The sequence below is a fragment of the Oryzias latipes genome, chromosome 9 (assembly GCF_053564925.1).
Source record: "Oryzias latipes strain Hd-rR chromosome 9, Olatipes_Hd-rR_3.1".
Classification (NCBI taxonomy): Eukaryota; Metazoa; Chordata; class Actinopteri; order Beloniformes; family Adrianichthyidae; genus Oryzias; species Oryzias latipes.
In genome coordinates, this window is record NC_136245.1 from 23,142,584 (window position 1) to 23,157,575 (window position 14,992).

The following is a 14,992-nucleotide window of genomic DNA, read 5'->3' on the forward strand; positions in this document are numbered from 1 at the left end:
AATATATACATAACAAAAAAAGTGTGAAACAACTGAAAATATGTAATATTCTAGGTTCTTCAAAGTAGCCACCTTTTGCTTTGATTGCTGCTTTGCACACTCTTGGCATTCTCTTGATGAGCTTCAAGAGGTAGTCCCCTGAAATGGTCTTCCACCAGTCTTGAAGGATTCTCAGAGATGCTTAGCACTTGTTGGCCCTTTTGGCTTCACTCTGCGGTCTAGCTCATCCCAAACCATCTCGATTGGGTTCAGGTGACTGTGAAGGCCAGGTCATCTGGCACAGCCCCCCATCACTCTCCTTCTTGGTCAAATAGCCCTTAAACAGCCTGGAGATGTGTTTGGGGTCATTGTCCTGTTAAAAAATAAATGATGGTCCAACTAAACGCAAACCAGGTGGAATAGCATGCCGCTGCAAGATGCTGTGGTAGACATGCTGGTTCAGTATGCCTTCAATTTAGAATAAATCCCTAACAGTGTCTCCAGCAAAGCACCCCCACACCATCACACCTCCTCCTCCATGCTTCTTGGTGGGACCAGGCATGTAGAGTCCATCCCTTCACCTGCATCGCATAGACACAGTGGTTGGAACCAAAAATCTCTAATTTGGACTCATCAGACCAAAGCACAGATTTCCACTGGTCTAATGTCCATTCCTTGTTCTTTAGCCCAAACAAGTCTCTTCTGCTTGTTGCCTTTCTTTAGCAGTGGTTTCCTAGCAGACATTCTACAATGAAGGCCTGATTCACACAGTCTCCTTTTAACAGTTGTTGTAGAGATGTGTCTGCTGCTAGAACTCTGTGTGCCATTGACCTGCTCTCTAATCTGAGCTGCTGTTAACCTGCCATTTCTGAGGCTGGTGACTCGGATGAACTCATCCTCTGCAGCAGAGGTGAGTCTTGGTCTTCCTTTCCTGGGGCGGTCCGCATGTGAGACAGTTTCTTTGTGGCGCTTGATGGTTTTAGTGACTGCACTTGGGGATACTTTCAAAGTTTTCCTAATTTTTTGGACTGACTAATCTTCATTTCTTAAAGTAATGATGGACACTAGTTTTTCTGTACTTTGCTGCTTTTTTCTTGCCATAATACTAATTCTAACAGTCTATTCAGTAGGACTATCAGCTGTGTATTCTGTTTTACCTTTGTCTTCCTTGTCAGTGGTTGGTTTATTTTTACAGAGCCCTTTGTGGTAGAAATGTTTTCAACAGGCATGTCCAAAGTCCAGACATTGGTCAAATGCCTCTATATTCAAATTTCAATAGATTCCTGACATAAATTCATTAATATGTGCCCCCTAACATTTTCTAAAAACTGTGTGTACGGTTTCCTGATTGACTTCAACCACTGAAATCACCACCTTTAAACTTGTGCTGGCACTCCAAACATGAACTATAACAATGATAGTTGTTGGAACCTGTTTAAAAAAAAAACCCACAAAGGAACAAAAGTAAAGTCAAAATGATAACGTGTATGCAGCCCGCTGTGACTTCTTGTCTTATTAATCACTGTGGTGGAGGAGATCTGCTTCCTTCATTCCTGTTTGATTGAGGAAAGCCCAAGATGTGATCTGTAAATATCTCCATTGAAATCTCCTCTGGTAATTCTCTCTCCAGTAAATGTTCTTCACCTGCAAGAGAAAATTAAAGATTGTTTACTCTTTCAGGTATTTCTATTTGTTTTATTTTTTAAATTGAAGTCATAATTTTTATGCCTACAAATTTCTTCTTTTTTGAGGCCTAAAAGTGTGGTAAAACACTCCTCCACCTCGTTCATGGTCATCTGTTCCCCTATCAGTAAGAAAAAAAATTGTATAAGACATGCATCATGCAAGTTATAAAGACAGCAGAAATACATTAGAACATTTTTTTCTGATTTAAACGTACCTCGAGCCTGTAAAAGTTCTAGCAGCTCCTGTCTCTGCAGAACAGGTTGTCCTGTACTGTTGCTCTTAGCAAGAACGTGAAAAGCTTGAACAAGTTCATTGCTAGGGGCGCCAAAGGCTGGCCGGTGGTTGACGTACAACTTGATAAACTCCTGTAAGTCAATGTCTGTTACATACTTTCCAGTTTCAGCAAACCTGCTGAACTTGATCTCGTTCTGCATGTCTTCTATCTGGTGAAAAAAAACAACATACCGTTTCGTTTTGAAGGATAAAATTTGCTGATGTTTTCTATGACATACCTCTTGTTCAGTAGGAAAGTAGCCCACAGCTCTCATTAAGGAGGGAACCTCTGACAGAGGAATTTCTGTTGGCTTTGGCTGTTTCCTCATCAAGCTGGAGCCATAGTGACGGATTTGACAGTAGTAGAAAAAATCCTCCATATCCTTAGGAAACAAACACATTTTATACATTTAATCATCACTTCTGACATTCATATGGGGCTTTTCTGATATTTATTGTGTTGCATGTATAAATATGAGGATTTCCCTTTAAAATAAACATAAATATTTCTCTACATAAAAAAAAAAATGTTTCCAGTCGTTGCAGTCGGTAGAGGCTTGTGACTCAAAGAAGATCATGGTACTGTTTGGGATGTTCTGAATTTTTTCAACACTATTCAGCTTTCACTGCTGTAAAGTAGTTCCCGAAAATGCACATGGAGGAGGTCTTTGCAACTGGATTGATTACTTATTGAAGGAAAGGGTGATATGCCTGAGAAAATGGTTGGGACAGGATCAGCTGAGATGACTGAACTCTTTCCAAATTTTTCATTTTCTACAACTCATAATTCCTGTGCAATTTAAAGTCTCATCATCTCTCAGAATAGCTTGATGATTTTGTTATAGAGTGTACCAGTGACAGAGAAGACACTAAATTGCTCTTGGAAGTGATGGACTACTTTTTGTTAGGAAAGAAAATGATCGGCCGACAAAAAAGAAAACTAAGGAGATGACTGGAGATTTTAAAAGATGCTCCTTATGAGGATCTTGAGTCATAACATCTGTTTCTACACTGATATTTTTTATGTGCATTTCTGACAGGGAAAATCTGTTGTTTTGTTTTTAAAAAGTTAGACGTGGTGACTTGTGCCATTGAAGTCCCTTAAAAATGGAATTACTCTTAACTGTAATTACAATAAAAGCTAAAACTTCAAAATATTGTGATAAATAAAAATAATCTAAACATGAGCAGTGTCTGTTCAACACATATGAATATCCAAGGACCTTGACAAGAAAGACACTTTTACTTTCATGTTTTTAACGCATTTTGGTAGAAGATATTTGCCAAGTGTTCAGTAAATACAACTCACTCTATAAAACTTGCCCTCTTGCCCTCCGTCCAATTGGGAATAAAAGGGAATCATGTCATTTCCACCCAAAGCAGCTGCAGCCTCTAACACACTATGAATCACACAAAGGAGAAATTCTGTTTAGAAAACTCTCAAATGCTCACACAGTTTCTCTGCTATTGAAGTTTAAATGACTAATCCTTACTTCAGATTAATTTCCCACATGATGGAACTGTAGTCAGAAACTCCTGTGGTAAAAACAAATTTCCCGTCGTAGGAGGAGGATAGGGAAGACACTCCTGTTGCATGGCAGATCAAAGCAGTGGACTTGTATGGGTTCCCATCCGGGGGCAAAATCTGGAGACCAAGCTACGGCACATACAGCTCGTTTAGTTGTAAAGTGATGTGAAAAAATTCTATTTTAAGAAATTACACACTGACCCTATCCTCTGTGATGAATGCCAGGTGATATGACTTTATCTTGGATTCTTTATGCTTTGGAAGAATCATCATTTGCTTAATAGGAGAGCCAAATGTTGGGCCCTGTACAGTCTTTCTGTTTGGGTAGAAAATGTTACAAACATGTTATTATGCTGTCCAATTGGGATTTTCAGCAACACTCATAAGTGACAGAAAGTCACAAGATCCAAGGACCTGCACATCTTGGTTATGCTGTTGAGGAGTTTCATCTTGTATTGGTCTGAGGCAATAAGAAGAAACTGCTCTGTTGTCAGGGGAGGAAACCACGCCATACACAATGGGACAGCACTTTGTTCAATGCGATCAGAACTCTTGATGACGAGCTGGCCCACAGTGCTCTTTTCCAGGTCATACTCCACCTATTGCACAAGTCACAGAATGTAGTAAATTTGCAAAAATAAAATCAAAAACCATGGTAGAAAATAGTAAAAACCACCAAAGCAGGCTGACCAGTTGTCTGTCCATTCCCAATGAGAGCAGTCTTGGATAGGTGCTGTCCAAATGGAGCCCAAAAAGAAGATCTGTGATGGGCTTGGAGTGAGAGTGGTATCTGTCCAGACAAATCCACTGACGCTGAGAACCTTCTTTTTTCTGCAGGTGGAACACTGTCACAGCTTTGCCAGCATCCTTAATGATATATAATAAAAAATATATATATTCAATACTAGAGTTAAATGAAAGCTCTTCAGGTTCATTCTGGAAACATCCGATTAACAGCATGTTTTGTATGTTCAAAGTTTTAACAACAGTCCAGTATAACTATGTTAAATATGAACATTTTGCAGATGTGCTTACTGCAGTTGCAAGGTACTCAGAGTCTGAAGAGAAGACGATTATATGGATGCTGTCTTTAGTGCAGCCCAAGGACTCAGGTGAATCACTTTGAATTGCGTTGGCATTGAGTATCTGAACAGATCCAGTGCTGAAGCCAACTGCAAGGTAGATTCCTGTTTAGAGAGAAAACAAGTTTTTATTTTAGCTTTACACAAGCATAGGAGCAAAACGCTAGCATGTAATAGAGTACATGAATCTCCTGGTTTACCATTAAGGTCAAAAGAGACACACTGGATGCTCCCCTCCGTTTCAAAAAGCCTCCGGCCGGTCACTGTTTTTTTGTTATAATCCCATACTTTTAAAATACCCTGTTGACTGCCCAATGCCACAAAAGGCTCACTGGGGTGGCATGCAACTGCGTGGTGCAGTTCCTGCTCCTGATGTACCAGAGTCTGAATGCTGTGACTCTGCGTGTTCAGCTGCAGGACAGTGGAATTGACTGTACATATTATAAGGTTCCTATAACAAAAGGAATGGGTAAAATGCAGTTATGACTTTAACACTGTTAACCACATTTTTGGATTCAAAAGCATGTATTGCTTTTACCCCTTTACAACTGGTTCGTCCTCCAGAATGCAGTCCTGCTTGTGTTCTTTTTTGCACTCTTTGGTAAACGAAATGGAAGCGATGGGATCCAAGTTGAGCTTGTTATACAATAAGAGAAGACTCAACGTTTCATCATAAAAATAGATATCTCCTTTCGTGTCTCCTGTTATGATGAGGCTGTGGGGGATTAGATGAAACAGAACGTAAATATGAACAAGTAGTTCCAAAGAAGCCACAGTGAATACTTTTCTGGCTTCGGTTACCCATCAGCCATGGTTAGAGCAGTAATTGGGTTGTCTTGTAGACAAAGAGGCACGATTGTTTTGTCTGACACGATTTGGTTTTTGACTAAGTCATCAGAGACTTCCCACACAACAATGTCCCGACCGATGACTGTCAGGATCTGTGGCATTCTCAGGTGAAATAGAGACCAAGGGGCAGACGCGTTGGAGCGGTGGGTGGTTCTGGGAGGGTCAGGTAAAAGAACTGCACTCCCAGCAGCACAATTCTCTGCCTTCATGAACTGCAAAAAAGAGCAAAAGCATCTGTGAAATTCTTAAAAAATAAATGTTATTGGATAATATTTTGTTTTAATGCCTACCCTTTTGAGATCCAGTGCCAAGTACTGTAAATTTCTTTCCACCTAAAAAAAATGTCTTCGGTAAGCAAACAGAAATTTGGGATGACTTTCAATGAGAAAGAGACAGAAAGACGCGTGTAGATTTTTCACTAAAGTAAAAATTCAAATAAATACTACGTATAAATATGATAATATTTTATTTTGGACATATGCTTTAAAAAAAATAGGACAATATTAAAAAAATATATCCAGAGGGGGGTGAGAGTAAAAGCCTTTCTATATGAAAAAGATAGAAAAATTGTGATGTGGTTGTTAATGAAATATTATTAGTTTGAGTATCTCCCTGATCCAAATCGTTCATACTTGGATTAGCATCTGAGGTTTCTATGGTCATTGTACAAGTTTTAAATTTGAAAATAAAACATAAAAATGCAAAACTATTTTAACAGTATTTGGGTCAGATCAAAACGGCACAAAACTAACCACTTTAAAAGGAATAAATTAACTTAACAAAAAATACATTTAGTGTCATGACAGAAATGCTTACATGTATTTTTTATTTGTTACATAATGTTACAAGACAGGGAAGACTGTTTAACAACCTGTGGAAAAGCGATTAAGGATATAGCTGAGTTTTACTGCCAGTAATTCTGAACTATCTAGAATTACTGGTTCATTTCACCCACGGAAAAGCAATTGTGACATTTATAAAAAATGCTGCAATAGTTTACAAGAATGATTGATTAATTAAAAACATTTCAGACAGGACCAAACTAACTGCCATTAAAAACATGTTCTTCATTTTATACGAAATTCTTTAAATGTTTTCTGTCTTTTTTTTAAAACTTTCAATCAAGCTTCTAAGTGCCCCCTAACAATGTGTGTGAAAAAGGACAAGAACATGATGCATGAATGTTTGTGCATTTTTGGCACACGTCTTACTATGCTGTAGAACAGCACATGGCTTTCACTTCCAGTAAGGAGCTGAATGCAGTCAGTTGGCCTGCAGGCGACGTATGTCTGAAAAATAAAAACACAAGGAGTTTTATCACCAGCTCTCTTCAGTCCAAACACTTTAAATGCACATAAAAAATGCTTTCTTACTTGAAAACCATGTTCAGGATGGATGTTTGTAAAGCAGACAGGCTTTTGTGAGTTTGGGATCCAATCCCAAACACACACACACTAAAAAAAGATCATCATGAAAAGGTTATTCAAAGCAATATTTTATGCAGCAGACAAAACCTTGCCTGTTTTTTTAAATGCTGTTGTAAAGGATTGAGAGGTTTTGAAAGAGAAAAATCCCCAAGTATTTGAAACTTGTTTGATTTTTTTTTGTCAATAAATCTGTTAATCTCAGTTATATTTCACTCACTTGAGTTTTTTCACGCCCAAGAGTTACCAGATGTTTAGTGTCGCTTGAAAATGCCACAGCAATCACACCTCCAGCAGGATGACAATTGAATAATGTTTGAACAGGAATACTGAAAAGGTGACAAATGCAAGAATTAAAAGACAACTTTTTAATAAAATATGTTTTAAGTATCAATCATTACCCAGAATAAGCATCCCAGATTATGACCATGCTCTCAGACCCACAGTCTGCTGTTGCAATCCAACGTCTGTCTTCACTCACACACATGCAAGAGATGTTGGTTGAGTGACCCTAGAGAGGTAAAGAGTGGGAAAAACCTTCACTGCTGAAGGAATATGCATCGAGAAACCCCACAGATGAAGCAAAATGATCACAAGAGTTATTTATCGTTTTTTATAAAAACCTTAATGTGCAGAAATATAACAATGTTATTGTATTTGCTCTAAATTTGATAAGTAATAACCAAACATCCTGATAATCCCACAAGTGAAAGTGATTTTTATGACAATACAATATAAATAGCTTATCCTAAAGGTTCTCAATAAAATAATCACTCCGTCATATTGCCTCTTTCACTTTTTTAAAACTCATCCAAACAAAAGACCATGTCTTTCAACATTGTAGTGGGTTGTACCTGCAGAATGTGTTGGACGTTTAAAGTGTGATTGTATATGATCCCGAATCCTGAAGTATAAAGCAGAACCAGCTGGTCCTTGTCTTGCAGAGTGAAGACAGGAAAATCTGGATTTATCCCGAATACCCACTTTGGTGACTAGATAGCAAAACATGCAATTGATATCATGAACCATTGAAAGTCTTCATTTAAGAGCATTATTTTCTAACAAAAAAAAATCAAATTCAAATGTAATCAATAGATAAGAGCATAAACAAAAACAAAAAAAACATGCTTACTAATGCTTGGGTTTCAGACACAGATGTCTTCTTTGAGAAGAGTGTGTCTTTAGTTGCTGTATAGACTTGAGACTTCGCATTTACATTCAAATTGTTGGCCTTGTTTTCCACTTTACTGAAGCCTGCGGTGTCTTTGCTCTCTGCTTTCTCCTCCTCCTCATCCTCATCCTCAGCTGTGGCTCCACGGTCCTGGATGGGGCCTGTAGATGGCTGGCTTTCAATTTTGCTCTTATCGTCTTCTTTGTCTGACATGATGTCAAGAGCTTGACACGTTTGGCGAGACAATAAACTTTGAGCTCTGTTGGTAAAGCAAGTTTAAAATTACATTAAAGCCAAATTAGTTACATGACACTTAAAACATTGAAAGAAAACATGTCACATTAAAAGTCTACAAAAATCGTAGAAAACACTGTAAAAAACCATAAAATATGAGTAATGTTATAGAAATTTCCCGTTTAGGCTCAAAATTCACCATTCAACAGACAAACAACGGATCTTTGAAATCCCCAGAAATCACCTGAGTTAGCGTTCCGTTGCCTAGTTACTTTGGTACCACAAAGCGTTTCCGGCTCAACTTTTCAGATTAAAAGGCCACCGTTTATTTGTTGCTTCCCTTCCAAACCTTGTGGTATTAAATCTGGCTTCATAACTTTAAAGAAAAAATAAATGCGACTGTTTTTACCATCACCAAACTGTATTTTATTTACAAATAAAACTTTATCAGAAAGCTAGCTATGGATTATTTCAAAGAGAAAAACGGAAATTTGAATGAGATTATAAACATAGTCAATGAATTGTTGTTTAAAGAAAATGCGTGTCACAGAATGCCTGGTGTCCTTTTTTTAAGAAAGGAAAATCTCTAAAAGCTACTTCAGGCTTTTTATATGCAGCCTTACATTCGTTGTGTATGTGAAAGAAAAAAACCCTCCAAAAAGTGTTGTCATTCAGCAGCCTATGGTTGTTATTGAGAACATTTAAGATGTGTTTTGAAAGGATATGTAGATTTAACAATGGCATCTGGTCAGTGAATTATCACGGATATAAAATGGGTAAATGGAGTGATGTGCAAGTTCAAAATATTAATTTAGCTTGTTTTCTCATTTCTGTTTTTAACTTTTTCTTTTTTTATTGTATTTTCCCCTCTTTTTACATGGGGGGGGGGGGGGGGGGGGGGGGGGGGCTAAAAACTAGGAGGGGGAAAAAAGCTTTTTTATTCATTCACTCAAATATGAACCGTCATAGATCAAGCTGGATATAACGCTCCAAAGTCATTCTAGGTACAAGCTTTAGAATAAACGTTTTGACATTAAATGCAGAACCCAGTTTTGCCATGGCTCTGGAAATTTCACATGTGATGCGAGCATTCGTTTCTTATGTCGTGTATATATTTGCGCTGCCATAATGCATTTTTGACTCAATTAACAAGTGTACATTGGGCGTTACCAATATATATATATAAGTCAAACTTTTATTTCAGACTCAGGTGGTCCATAGGAAGAAAAGAGAATAAAATAAAACATAAGATACAAATACAGTATTTATAATAAAAAGTAAAAAGATATAACTTAAAAAGAGTATAATCGCTGTATCCAGTGTTTCCTTAGGGCAGAAGTGTAGCGGCATGAGCTTCTTTTGGGATCAGTCAGAGACATGATAATTGAGTTCTTAGATTTGTCCAGGCGTTCCATGAGGCTGTAAGTTAGCTTACGCATATATATATATATATATATATATATATATATATATATATATATATATATATATATATATATATATATATATATATATATATATATATATTACGTCGTAAGTCAAGTGACGGCCAATCGAATAATATGTATCATGGGCACCATTGAGCAACATTAATTTTTATTTTGAAAGGATTCTTTCATCAGTCATTTCCGCGAAGAGCTACTACGTATTTCCTGTTCCTCATCCAGCTACGTGTCAAGCTTTCCACTTGTCTCGTGTTTTCCAACTAGATTTGTTTTTTAAATAACATTTTCACCAGTTTGTTTATCCACTCGAAGGGTAGAGGGCTGTCGCTTTCTTCATGGTAAATGTCGCGGGTTTAAGATAAGGGGAGGTAGAATTAATAAGGCAGTTACCATAAGTCACTGGAGTTCTGTGATGTTTTACCCGCTCTTTGACTGACAGGTAAGCACTTCTTTTTGATTTTAATTTTAAAACAGGCCTAGCTTTGTGCTTTTCCGTTCAACGTTTGTCAGATTTGATATTACTGTCGTATATATTTCTGCCCCCGGTTCTCTTGACTGACAGTCAGCTGATCGGGCTTTACATTGATTATCTAACAGAGTTTGACCTGTCATAAACTCGTTAAAATGTCTTTCCTTTAACTTAACAAAAAATAGACTGCAGACTGTCATTCTGACTTCCGCGTGTCTATGGATCTCATTTAAATAAATACATTGGTTTTTTGGGAAACAAAATTACAATAAAGAAGTACACATCTCAGTCACTGGGACCGTGTACAGTAAAGGACACTGTTTACAATTTATTTATCAAATCGAATCAATCTTTATTTATACAGCACTTTTACAACAACATATGTAACTCAAAGTGTTGTGCATAAAATACAAGGAAATTTAAAAACAAGATGACAAGACAAACATTCCAACCCCCCCCCCCCCCCAAACACACACACACACACACACACACACACACACACACACCCACACACACACACACACACACACACACACACAGACAGACACACATACGCACACCATGATAAAAAGTAATAAAATGATGGAATGTAGAGACCTGGGTTTGTCCTGAAGTGGGAACACGATATTTTGGGGACATGTCCACATCAGTGACCCCCCCACCCAAGTATTTAATCAAAAGTTTACAATAGCATTTTTAATTTCATGTTATCTTAATTGTTTGTAGCCATATGTCTTTGTAACTCGTGAAAATCTGTTGTTTTCTCACGTGGGTGGTTTGCATGAAAGGGAGATCTACAATGTGGACAGAAAAGCAAAGAGGGATCCATGTGACCCAGGAGGAGCTTCTCTGCAAAAACGCCTGTGGTTTCTATGGAAATCCTGCATGGAACGGCTTCTGCTCCAAGTGCTGGAGAGATGGATCTCGTTCTGCCAGCACCCCGAGGCAAGACGCTAGGTAGAGAATTGTGGTGCAATCTGAATAATTGAAGACAATTTGAAGCTTGAAATGTGTAACTCTAACATTTATTACAGACCAAGAGACGATGGCGCATCCCCGACATTCTCTAAATTTGAGGAGAAGAAGAACTTTGAAAAAAGTCGTCGCATAAACACAGTGAGAAGACTCTTCTGGGGCAGTTCGTCTCCTCCCAAACCTCAAGGTAACCTTTCAAGCAGTTTGACTTAACCGCCATCAAGTCTGAAATGTCACTTAGGATTAGATTCTTTAACACTTTTGGAAAATACAAAAAGGAAGTGTCCTGAATAACTAAAAATTTTAAAAGTCAAACCCACAACTATGTACAACAAGACAATTTGATCTTGTCAGGAAGAAATCAAAATGGTAACAATCTACAAGGTTCTCTTAAAAATTATGAAGGTTAACTGATAATAACTGTGTCTTTTACAAGCCTGCAAATGCTTTAGCACAATGTCCTGAGAAATAGTCCGGCTATATTGCTAGAATCATTGAAAACAATTTGTAACTGCAGATAAGTAAACTGCCCAAATAATTTTGCCAAATTTCATTTCCAGCCATAGTTCACACATTTTCCCCAAGGTCTTGTATTGTTTTGAGTTTTAGAACTGCCTGCTTAGTCTTTTCCAGCAGTCTTGACCAGTCCACCTCACAGTGGTTTAAAATAATATTTTGTGTTTATGATGGATCCCAAGCATTTTTATTTGTTTTGTTTATGTGTTTGAGAACCATCGATCAGCTCATTTGCTGTGCTTCAGTTTGCCTTACATGCTTTGGGCCTAAATTGAAATACTTGACACATCTTCAGGTCAGGACACCAAAAATATGACGATTAATCAGCAGCTGCCTCCTTCCCTTTACAAACAGATAAATATGGATTTAGCTGACTTGTTGTTGTTTTTTAATAAGGAAAGGATTTCGTCTCTGAGGTGGCTGTTAAAGGAAATGAACTATCTCAAAAGTTTTCCAAAATTAACTAAACTATTTGGTGTCTTTTTTCAGATATCAGTCTGTTGATAAACACAGGATGATGTCCTTTGTCTGTCTCTGTAGAGTCCTCAGAAAGTCATACAAAGATGTTACAAGCCTACCAGAGCCTTGAACCTGGTGACTTCCCTGGTTTCCTAAAGATCTTGCGCAGCCCGCCATCCCAGCGTCTGCAGTCCCGCTGCACAGCTTTCCTGAACACAATGAAGGCTTACCATGTAATTATATGCAGGAATGTTCCCACTTCACTGGAATATGACTAATCCTGAAGACAGATTGCTTTGTTGATTTATAAGTAGATTATAGAAATCCACAACAATTCTTGTTGTCTTCAAAGGATCTGCCGGTACAGAAACAGTCGGACCTTGTGCAGGACTTCTACCAATCTTTTGCTGAGCACTTTAGAAGTGAGTACAAAGCAGTTTTTCATGTTTTTTCCTGTCAGGTGTTCTCGAAATCCAAAGGTCCAACAGGAACTCTGATGGATCGACTTTTTTATTTTAAGGTTTTCCTGAAGCTCAGGTCACTGAGATAATGGAGCATGTAGAGAAGCTGATAATGACACGACTGCACAAATGGGTGTTCTGCCATGACAGCTGTGACGATGAACAGAAGGACTTGGCTCTCCAAAGACGGATACGGTAGCTCTTCTTTTTTTATTTGAGTCCCTTGTTCTGTTTCTGCTCCAAACCGCTAATCTGAGTTGTGATTTTTCCACACATCGCAGCTCCTTAAACTGGATCACGGCACAAATGTTGAGTGTTCCTTTTCCAAATGAGAAGATTCCAGTCACAGGAGACCCCTTCTTGACTGCAATAACAGGTTAACTTCTGCTTTGCACTGTAAAAAAAATGCACATAAAACATTAGAAGAAAAGCAAAATAATATTTTTTTTTAACAGCCATAATTGAAATGGATGCCAAAAGAGCCCCGCAGGACAAACTTGCATGCGTATCCAAATGCTGTCAGCACATCTTTGAGGCGCTCGCTGTGTCCAGCAGTGAGCCCGCTAATGCTGATGACTTCTTGTCCGGCCTGGTCTATGTGCTGCTCAAAGCCAATCCGCCCCGCCTGCACTCCAACATGCAGTACATGATTCGCTTTGGGCTCCCTCACAGTCTCATGGCAGGAGAGACCGGCTACTACTTCACCAACCTGGTAAGTGAGCTTTGACGTTTCTAACGGAAAAGCTGCGTTTGGATTGATTTTTGCCTTCTTTTTTTCCCCCCCTTCTTTAGTCATGTGCAGTGGCCTTCATTGAGAAGCTGGATGGACCAGCTCTCAACCTGAGCCCTGAAGATTTTGAAAGCTACATGAGGGGTCAGCGTGCGCCCTCCATAGCAGCAAAGAGGCATCACGTTGCCAGAGACACACAGAGTCTGTTGGAAGAGCTGCAAGGCAGACACCAGAAACTTCACCAAGGAGTAGATGATCTCAGTGTGCAGCTCCAGAACTGGGTTCAAGATGTTCATTGTCAGATTGACCAAGCAACCGCCCAGTTTACCAAAGCTCAGGTGGAGATAACCGCACAAGCTGAGGTCTCACAGCTGGCTTCAGTATCAGATCAGGGTCAACACAGCGAAGGTGATGATGAAGACCACTCAGCGTCGGTGCTTCAGGATCATCATGGAGCTCCAGAAGATGAAAGACTGTCTTACCAGAACCTCCACAAAAACTAGGAATAGAACTAAGCTTTCAGGAGAAACTTTATTTATCTAACAAATTTGCACACGCACTAACTAACTCCAGAAGGATCCATTAAAGGCACCTGACATTTCTCTGTATTATTTCTGAACATATTTGGATTTGTAATGACTTTAACATTAATTTGCACTAATGTTTTAACATGAAGACAGGGAAATCCTGCCGGTATAGTTACATTAGTAACTTGTAATGAAGTTACACTGAACACTCGGGGAAGGTTAATGGGGGGATGACACTTAAGGGTGCCTACTTCATAATGGTGTTTTCTGTGTTCACTGTGAATATACTCTAATGTTGCAAAATAACAGATTGAAATGTGAAATTAATTTTGTGATCACTACAAGTGACGGTTGTGATTATGCTACAGCTGTATGATCTTTTTTTTTTTCTTTGCAGATCAGAGACACAGTTTCTTATTTTTCCCATTTGTAAAAGTTGGTTACAGCATATGAAGTTTATGAACATTAAATAAATGTATCTTAATCGATATTCGTATGAACTAAGAAATTAAAGATTATATTTGTTGATTGAATGTTTTATGCCTTTATTTTGAAACTTTTATGTATGTGAGACTTTATCAACAGATAAAACATTAGAATGTTGTGGGCAGAAAATGTTTTATCTGGCCTCTAATGGAATGAAAGATTCCTAAGGAAAATGAAACTATGTATGTTTTTTTTAAACAAAGATCTGAAGTGAAGAGATGCTTTGTCACATAGTATGAAATCAGTTATCTTTAATGCCAGAAAGTCAAAAGATAATCAGACATTTTTGTATGAATTTAATAGTATTTCTATTCTGGAAGAGTGGATGAAAGTTGTGGATATCTAGAAATGCTGTAATGAGGAACTTCAGACTTTTAATGTATTTATCTGTTGTAGAGCAGCATCAGATTCACTAAAGGAAACTAATGGAGGCTGGTTTTGAGGCTGATTTTGTGCTGGAGCAGTTTTGGTAAAGTTGTCAATGTCAAAATATGCACAAGATAATTCCCTTACAGATTTTTCTTATCAGCAAATAAAATAAAAGTCTCCTCCATGGTAGCTTTAACATTGATTAAGAATATCATTCTTACATGATGCAATTACATTTAATTTAATCAATGAAAACCTTTTATTATAATTAATTTACCCTACTAATGGGCATTAGAATGAAAGTTCAGGGCATTGACTTGCAGATATTT

General features: G+C 38.0%; 2 protein-coding genes across 4 annotated transcripts; one reads left to right on the plus strand and one right to left on the minus strand.

Moving 5' to 3' along the window:
• Positions 1-1,399: 1,399 nt before the first annotated feature.
• cfap251 (cilia and flagella associated protein 251) lies at positions 1,400-8,522 on the minus strand. 2 transcript variants are annotated; one of them, XM_020705889.3, is made up of 21 exons: positions 8,471-8,522; positions 7,954-8,251; positions 7,676-7,813; positions 7,223-7,332; positions 7,042-7,150; positions 6,771-6,851; positions 6,609-6,686; positions 5,688-5,729; positions 5,350-5,609; positions 5,087-5,263; positions 4,749-4,999; positions 4,502-4,653; positions 4,157-4,333; positions 3,881-4,065; positions 3,668-3,782; positions 3,432-3,595; positions 3,248-3,338; positions 2,178-2,321; positions 1,880-2,108; positions 1,712-1,783; positions 1,400-1,623 (listed from the first exon to the last, which is right to left on the minus strand). In XM_020705889.3, exons 2-21 carry the CDS (start codon positions 8,203-8,205, stop codon positions 1,499-1,501), a joined length of 2,952 nt encoding a protein of 983 aa, XP_020561548.1. In that variant the 5' UTR covers positions 8,206-8,251; positions 8,471-8,522; the 3' UTR covers positions 1,400-1,498. The 2 variants fall into 2 exon arrangements, with proteins under 2 accessions (XP_020561548.1, XP_020561547.1); XM_020705888.3 differs by having other exon boundaries at positions 8,426-8,498.
• Positions 8,523-9,851: 1,329 nt separating this feature from the next.
• LOC101158703 (rab5 GDP/GTP exchange factor) lies at positions 9,852-14,341 on the plus strand. 2 transcript variants are annotated; one of them, XM_023958413.2, is made up of 9 exons: positions 9,852-10,110; positions 10,929-11,097; positions 11,175-11,302; positions 12,172-12,323; positions 12,443-12,512; positions 12,611-12,746; positions 12,833-12,927; positions 13,007-13,263; positions 13,344-14,341. In XM_023958413.2, the coding sequence occupies exons 2-9, from the start codon at positions 10,940-10,942 to the stop codon at positions 13,782-13,784; spliced, it is 1,437 nt and encodes a 478-aa protein (XP_023814181.1). In that variant the 5' UTR covers positions 9,852-10,110; positions 10,929-10,939; the 3' UTR covers positions 13,785-14,341. The 2 variants fall into 2 exon arrangements, with proteins under 2 accessions (XP_023814181.1, XP_023814182.1); XM_023958414.2 differs by having other exon boundaries at positions 9,855-10,110; positions 10,929-11,085.
• Positions 14,342-14,992: the final 651 nt, after the last annotated feature.